Consider the following 8,731-nt stretch of genomic DNA (forward strand, 5'->3'; position numbering starts at 1 on the left):
TTTTTTTTTTTTTTTTTTTAGTACCGGGGATTGAACTTGGGTCCTTGCACTTGCAAGGCAGGCCACCGAACCACTGAGCTAAATCCCCGGCCTTATGCTTTCTAAATAGTTTTAATTTCAAAGGGAGTATATAAATCTATTCTTATTTTTTAAAAATTAGAACTTTCGATCCCCAGTACCAAAAAAAAAAGAATAGAACATCAGGCATATTATCTATACTCCCTTTCCTTTCTTTCTCCTCCCGCTATTCAAGATGCTTAAAGAAAAGAAGGCCAGGAGGAAGCCTGGCCGCTACTGTTATGAATAAGCAAAAGGCTAACATGGTGGAAAATCCCATTTGATAGAAGACCTAATAATTTTGCCACAAGGAAGGGCACCCCATCCATAAGTGACCTCACTCACTTTATCAAATCACTCTGCTGTATCCACCTCCAGCAAAGGGGTCTGTTGCATAAGTGGCTGACAATATTTTCTTTGACTAACCAGCTCACCACGCCTTGGACCACCAAACAGTTACTCAACAATGTTAAACTGGCCCACATATACAGACTAGAGCTGAAACAAGACAAGAAGCAGAAGCTATTGGCCCAGTCTGAGAATAAAGATGCTTGCAAATGAAACATCCCCACTAAGAGACTGCAGATTCTCCAAGTAGGACTGATATTGTCACCACTTTGATAGAGAGTGAGAAGTCTCACAGCTCCTGGAGATTGCACAGGTATAGATGCCATAGAGCTTGTTGTCTTCCTGACTGTCCCGGGTTGCAAGATGCGATTTCTGTATTTATCATCAAGGAGAAGGCCAGGTGAGTAAACCTTGTCCGTGGGAAGACATGTGCCACTATTGTCTTCACACAGATTAACTCAAGACAACAGAGTTCTGGCTAAGCTGATAGAAGCTGTCAGGACCAATTGCAAAGACAGCTGTGATGAGATTGCCTGGGAGAGAATACGTTCTTCCAAAATTTGTGGCTTTTTTGCCAAGCCAACAAAGGCAAAATTTAAAGAACACATCACTAAACTGGGTTAAATGGACACTGTTGAGTTTTCTATAAATAAAAATAATAAGAGTTGACCTTCAAAAAATTAGAGCATCACAAATATATGAAGACACTTTGATCAAGATCTTTAATACACATCCCTTTATTGCTTCTCTAGAAGTAACTATAATGTGGTATATATTCCTCTAGATTTTATGGTTTACACTTATGTGTTTCATCTTTGTACATGCATATGACTCTAGTTTCTTTTACATAATGAAAGATTTAGTCAATTCTGGACAAGAAGATAGATGATACTTGGTAACTGAAGAAAATTGATTGAAGGAATTATACACAAGAATTTGAGAAGCTTATGAGAACCAATGAGAGATTGAACTCAAGGCTAGCAAGGGCTGTGAGTGCTTTGTCGTTCTGAGGGCTACAGAGCTATGGGAAAGCAGAGTGTGTCTTGTTCACAGCCCAAGTGTGTTGGAGAATGGAGTTACTGAAAGACCAGAAAAAAAAACTGGAAATTGCTTGTGAGTGATAAGATTTATTAAGGCAATAAAAGGGAAGCATAGAGTCAGTTGCAACTTACCAGCAAAAGTGGATCCACAAGAAGTACACACTGATACAACAGTGCTGCTTGGCAAAATCCCACAAGTGGTGTGTCCTCAACAATAATACCACTCAGGCTAACCCCATATGAGTGAATACTCAACAATAGCACCACCACAGAAAGTATGAATATGTACTCTGTAATAGCATCATTCAGCATGTCCTTGAGGGGTAAAGGCAGAAAAATAGCACCCCTGAGGAGATCCATTGATGATAGTCTAGACACATATTCACCCAAAATTAGTCCAGGTGTCCACTGGTGGCCACCTTGAATACAGCATCCCACAGTACTCCTTTGTGTGCGCAAATATTGCAAGGAGGAGATTTTATAGAGTATACTACATAAAAATACCATAATTAGATTATTTTTTCCATTGTATGAGCAACACTTTGAAGAGTTGACCTAACATACAGGCAGGAAAGCAGTTCCTACAGAGAGCATTATTGCCCAGTTCCCATTGTCCCTCAGGTAATACTGAACCAAACATCTTACTTACTGTCCTTTTAAACTGTCCCCTAGAAGTGGCAGGCAAGGGCCTTAATACAAAAGGTGTGTTGTGGGACATGGTGGTGAGTGCATTATTTTTCTTCAAGGATGAGAGAGAAGTGTTCTAGAATCACAAGTAAACTCAGTAGCTGCAGAACAGGATGCCCTACTAGGAGTTGTAAATGGAAGAGTAACACAGCCTGTTTCTGCAGGTTATTACAGGGTTTTGCTGAATTCCATGAGAGAGCATCTCAAGTGTGATGGGGTAATTACATCCCAAAGAGCCCTGTGTAACTGCACATTAGCAGACTAATCTAATTTCACTAATCTGTGAAGTCAGTTGCTTGTGATTGTGCATGTGGGTAGACTAGTAAGTTCTATGTGACATAAACTCATTATGATACTTCATTTAATATAAAATATATCCCCTCTTCAGACAGAATGTTAAGTAGATAACATACCAACTGATCTTACTTTCTGTAACTCCAGAAAATACTCCACAGGCAAATGTGTTGAATGGATATCTCTCAGAGTTTGCTCAGAGAAGGAAAATCATAGTGTGAAGAATAACTAATTGCTTATAGGTATCACACTTTATATAGGGCTGTTATATGGAACTACATTCTATGTGTCAAGCCAATGGGATTGTCAGTACAGACAGGACAGTGGACTTAAAAAGGAGAACATAGATAAACAAGAACTGTGTCACACAGGGCTTTTAAATTTGATGATGCAGGTAACTATAAAGCCTGGTAACTTTCATCATAATGATGCACTTTGTCTGTGGCTAAGAACTTGGAGGAACTGAAGGAAGACATCCAGTATGAGGCAGAGAAACCCTGGGCCTAATTGTGTACCACCCATCAGGGTGAGTAGCAAGCAGGAGCAATGTGTATTGGGTGTCTTGATAGCTACCCTGTACCAGCCTTCAGGTTCCACCTCCCACATATGACACACCCACATTTCTGGTAGTGATATCTGACATCAAAGCATACTAAGGAAAAAAAGAACTAGGTGTGGTGGCACACATGTAATCCCCTCTCTAAGGAAGTTGAGGCAGGAAGATCGCCCACAGTTCAAGGCCAGCCTTGGCTACATAGTGAGTTCAAGGTCAGCTGGAACTACCTATCAAGAGCCTATCTCAAAACAAAAGGAGAAAGCAGAAGGAATCCCATAGAAAAGGGAACAAAATTAAATGAGTTTGACAAGCAACATACTAAAAAAAAAAAATCATGTTTTTTTTTCAATTCAATCATATTATTTCAAAAATAGCTCACAAAGGGGCCAGGGATTAAGCTCAGTGATTCCACCACCTGCCTCGCAAGCTCAGGGACCTGAGTTCAATCCCCAGTACCGAAAAAAAAAAAAAAACTTGCATGGTTTCTATGAATAGATGTGCATCCATTAGACCTCTCTGTGCTCACAAGAATGTAAATTCTTTCACATCCTGGCAGTCCCATAATCTGTGTAAAATGCATTTAAATTGCAAGAGACAGACAAAACACCCAGATCCATATCCCATTAAAAATACCCATTAAATGCTTCCTAAAAGTACTGTGAGAGATAACTTCTTCTAATATCAGACAGAAAAAATTTTTCATGCCTGTGAAGGTCTTAAGAGGGCTTAGGCAGCTTTCTTTTATATGCCCAGAAACTTGCTTCATATAAATAGTATGTCAAAATAGACATTTAATATTATTATAAATTTTATTAATACTTTATACATAGTCCTGTCTCTGTTTCATAACAGAATGGCCCTCCTTCCTAAATAAAAGGCAAAAGAGCTTCAAAATCAGTATAGTTAAGATCAGAGTAGGCAAAAAATTAAAAAAATGTTATTCTGAAATCAATCATCAAAAATGAGCTTCTGTGTTCAAGAATGTTCACAGAACAATCACTTAAGAAATATTTCTATAACTCACTGTCTGCATACTCTCTTCATTGCCACTTTCATTTCTTGATTCCTGAATGTGTAGATGACTGGATTCAGAAATGGAGTGATTACTGCATCAAATATGGCCAGATATTTATCAAGATGTGTAGAGGGAAAAGGCCATGTGTAGACAAAAATAAAAGGACCAAAGAAGAAGACTACCACAGTGATGTGAGCTGAGTGTGGACAGAGCTTTGGAGAAACCAGTGGAAGAGTGTTTCTGAACAGTGAGAATGATGATGATATAAGAAATGATCAGTGTAATGAAGGAGCCCCTAGAAATGAATCCTCTGTTGGCTGTGACTATGAATTCCAGGCAGTAGGTGTCTGTGCAGGCAACTTTAGTGAGCCTAGGAAGGTCACAGTAAAAGCTGTCCAACACATTAGGGCCACAGAAAGCCAAGTTTACAACAAAAGCCAGTTGAACTACAGAGTTCATGAGGCCGATCATCCAGGCAGCCACTACAAAGAAGATGCACAGGATTGGGTGCATAATATTCAAGTAGTGGAGAGGTTTACATATGGCCACATACCTACCAAAGGCCATGGCTATGAGCAACACCATCTCCACACCACCAATGACATGGATGAAGAAGATCTGAGTGATGCACCCTGTAAATGAGATAACTTTGTGCTTTCTAAAGAGATCAAAAATCATCTTGGGAGAAGAGACAGAAGAAACACCCAAGTCAATGAAGGAGAGGTTGGCCAACAGAAAGTACATGGGGGAGTGCAAGTGAGGGTCAGAAGCCACTGTGAGCACAGTGAGGAAGTTTCCCATCATGCTTGCCATGTACAACGTGGAGGAGAACACAAAGAGGAATAGTTGGATAGCCCGGGAGTTGGTGAGTCCCAGGAACACGAACTCTGACACAGTTGAGTGATTTCCTCCATCCATTGGCCTTCTTGGCTGTGCTACTTGTACAAGAATAAAGGAGAAAATGTAAGCTATGATAGCTATATTGCTAGCCTAGAAGGAGAGACGTGTTTTGAAAACATATTTTACTGTAACATGAGAACCAGCCATCAAGACAACAGGTATACAAACAAGTGCTTCTTATCCCTAATAATCTGGGAAGAACAACTCAAAACCACAATGAAATATCACAACACTTTTTTAAATATAACACCTTTCAGCTTGTCATAAAATAGGGAAATCCTTACACACTGTTGATGGGATTGTAACAATTAAATGTCCTAATCGTGTGGTCATTATTTATGGATTCCCTATGCAGTATTCAGTAAATGTTATTGTTATCTTCCTTTCTTTCATTTGCACATAGTAGTGTCCAGTGCAGAAGATACACCAATGAATTTTAAAAAGATATTATGTACTGCAAACATGTACTAAATAAAACTGAAGAATAAGATTGTATTGGCAAGCAGAGAACATCAAAATTCTAACTTGAAATCATATATAAACATTAATTATGCTGTATTCAATATTAGATTATGATATTCTTTTAGTGATCAAAAGATAAACTTTCAGATATTCATTAGTCATATTTTCTATCATGAAATACCATATTTCTTTTTAGTATTTACCACAAATATAATTCATAGATTAAGTCCACCCTTTCAAATAGACTATAACTTCTATAAGGTTGAAGACTACATCTATCCTCCCTCCAGTATTTTTGGCAACTTAGAATTATAAGTGTCAGAGGAAAGGGATGTAGCTCAGTGGCACAAAGCCTCGCTGGCAATCATGAGGTCCTGAGTTTCATCACTGGTACAAAAAAAGTTAACAAATCTATAATAGGGACGAATATATATATGGATGGATAGGAAGGATGTATTTAGACAATTTCAAGATATATAAAAACAGTTAATTATATATTTAGAGGAGATAAGCAAAGAGACATGGAGAGTGCTGAACTGACAGAGAAATACAAAATAGGTGACTTAAAAAGTGAAAAAATTAGAGAAAAAGAAATCAGATTAAAATGATAAAAAGAACTAAAAGCTTTGCAAAGGATGTGCATATGAGAAAGAAAAATCTTACCTCAAATTAAGTAAAAGAGCATTTTGGGGATATGATTTCCATTGCTTTTTGAACTCATTCTTTAAAATTATTAAAGATTATACTACTGTATGTAGGTGTCTGCTAAGTGCCTAGGATTTTGAAAGAGTTTCTCAATGCAACTTTATCAACTGTGAATTTACTTGTCTTTTAATCTCAGATTCTTATTAATTACATAACAAGAATTTATTTAAAGTGAGTTTAAAGTAGAATGACATATAACTGTGGAACACAGATCTACAAAATTTATAACAATATATCCATTAACATATCAGGGAACATATAAATGCATAAATTTTGAGTCATTACAATTTTAATTCACTTGTCACAAAATTAGGATCCAAATGTCACTCCAAAGAAAAACTCACACAGAGATTTCCAGAAGAAAAACAAAAGATTTTCTATTTTTCACCTAGAGTTCATAAGTATTTAAAGGAACAGGGAATACCTAAAGAATAGTGTTTGAAATCATCTTTTACAGATTGTATTTTGAAGTACATTTTATGCAAGTAAAGTATATTCATTTTTAGTCAAGTACCCATAATTCAAAAGATAAAATGGAAGTTTTTGCCCTGTTTTATGAATGATCCTTTTGTTGACCTATGTAGTAGAGAGTAATCATTAAAAACAGATTCCAAGACATTTAGTACTTATAGAAGAAGGAATTGGGATTCCAAATACAGAGTCATCAAATTAAACTGAACCTGTCTCCTACAATGGTACAAGGTATTCAACTAAAGGATCGTGAATGTATAATTCCTCCTTGATCTACAAATATTGCAAGTTAATTGTTTCCCTCAACTCAAACTTTCTGTATTCCTACTTTCCCATTAGTCAAAAAGCCTTAATACTCCAATACTTCATACTTGTAAATTAAGAATTCTTCCACTTTTATTTATTACTGTGGGAAATACTAGCAATTCTGCATCCTTTTCAAATAAGTGCTTGTGCACATATATAAAAGTCACCTTATCACTTTCGAGTTGCAAGACTCAACATACACAGTATCTTTTTTTTCAGCTTTAATTGAGTTTATTGGTACATTTTAGGGATACAGTACAGTTACATTCATTGTTGGGATCTTGTACCTCTACATGACAAGTCTTGGTTCTCATTTTTCCCCTTGTCCCTGCCCTCCCTTCACCCACTCCTCCCCTCCCTATCTACAAACATTTTATTTCCATCTTTTCAATATCTCACATTTTTTTCTTTTCCCTCATTACCCTTCCCCTACCCATCCCACCTTCCCTACATCTTTAGCTCCTTTCTTCCCATTTCTAAATGTCAGTAATCTTATTAGGATCTTCTGTATTATTGCAGATTATTCACACCTAAGAAACTATTTGGTATGTACACATGTGTGCCTTATTTATTTCACTTAGGAGTATATCTTCCATATGTATCCATTTTCCTATTAATGAATCTATTTTCTCCTTCTTTATGGCTGAGTAATATTTCATTTTATATAGAAACCACATCTTTATCCAGTTTCCAACTGATGGGCACATGGGCTGTTTCCAAGTTTTAGCTATTACAAACTGTGCCACTATAAACATGGGTGCGCATACTTCTCTGTCATATGATTCTTTTAGTGCTTTTGGAAAGATACCCAGCAGAAGGATAGCTGGATCAAATGGAGCCTCCAGTCCAAACTCTTTGAGGTATCTCCATATTGATTTCCATAGTGGTTGCACCAGTCTGCACTCCCACCAACAATGGAGAAGGGTTCCTTTCTGCCCACAACCCCACCTACATTTGTTATTGTGTGATTTCTAGATAGCAGCCATTCTTTGTGGGATGAGGTGAAATCTCAGTGTGGTTTTCATCTGCATCTGTCCAATGATCTGTGATGTGGAACATCACTTGCTGCTTTTACTTCTTTGTCTGAGAAATGTCTTTTCATTTTGGATGCCCATTTTTGAATCGGGTCTTTATATTTGGGGGGCTGATTGTTTTGAGTTCTTTATATATTCTTAATAATAGTCCTGTGTCTGAGGAACAGCTGGTAAAAAATTTTCCCACATTGTAGATTGTCTCTTAATTCTGCTGATGGTTTCTTTTCAAGTACAGAAGCTTTTTAGTAAGATGAGATCCCAGTTGTTGATTCTATCTGCTAGTTCCCGTGCTACTGAGGATTTGTTCATAAAGTCTTTACCTATATCAAGGTCTTCCAGAGTTCTGCCTAACTTACCTTCCAGCAAGTTTAATGTTTCTGTTTTAATATTTAGATTTTTAATCTATTTGGATTTTAATTTAGTGCATGGCGAAAGATAAGGATCTAATTTTAATCTGTGGCAGGTTGACATCCAGTTTTTCCAACACCATTTATTAAAGAGGTTATCTTTCCTCCACTGAGGATAGTCAGCTCCTTTGTCAAAGATGAGGTAGCTGAGTACATATTCATTTTTTGTGTGTCTTCCAGTCTGTTCCACTGAACCTCAGGCCTATTTCTTTGCCAGTACCATGCTGTTTTTATCACAGTGGCTTTGTAGTATAGTTTCAAATTGGGAATTGTTACACCTGGTGCCATGTGACTGTTGCCTATAATGGCTTTTGCTATTCTAGGTCTCTTGTGGTTCCAAATGAATTTTTGGATTCTTTTTTCTAGTTCTGTGAAATATAGTGTTGGAATTTCAATTGGCATTGCATTGAATGTATATAGCAGTTTCGGTAGTATGGCCATTTTCACTA

General features: G+C 37.2%; 1 protein-coding gene across 1 annotated transcript; it reads right to left on the minus strand.

Moving 5' to 3' along the window:
• Positions 1 to 4,002: 4,002 nt before the first annotated feature.
• Positions 4,003 to 5,044, minus strand: LOC104849713 (olfactory receptor 4F3/4F16/4F29-like). Its single transcript, XM_010606241.1, is given in 2 exon segments — positions 4,003 to 4,195; positions 4,197 to 5,044. Coding segments are annotated over 2 exon segments (912 nt in total). The 5' UTR covers positions 4,916 to 5,044.
• Between the last annotated feature and the right edge of the window lie 3,687 nt (positions 5,045 to 8,731).

The sequence above is a fragment of the Fukomys damarensis genome, unplaced genomic scaffold (assembly GCF_012274545.1).
Source record: "Fukomys damarensis isolate Sample0158 unplaced genomic scaffold, DMR_v1.0_HiC HiC_scaffold_17, whole genome shotgun sequence".
In the NCBI taxonomy this organism is placed as follows: domain Eukaryota; kingdom Metazoa; phylum Chordata; class Mammalia; order Rodentia; family Bathyergidae; genus Fukomys; species Fukomys damarensis.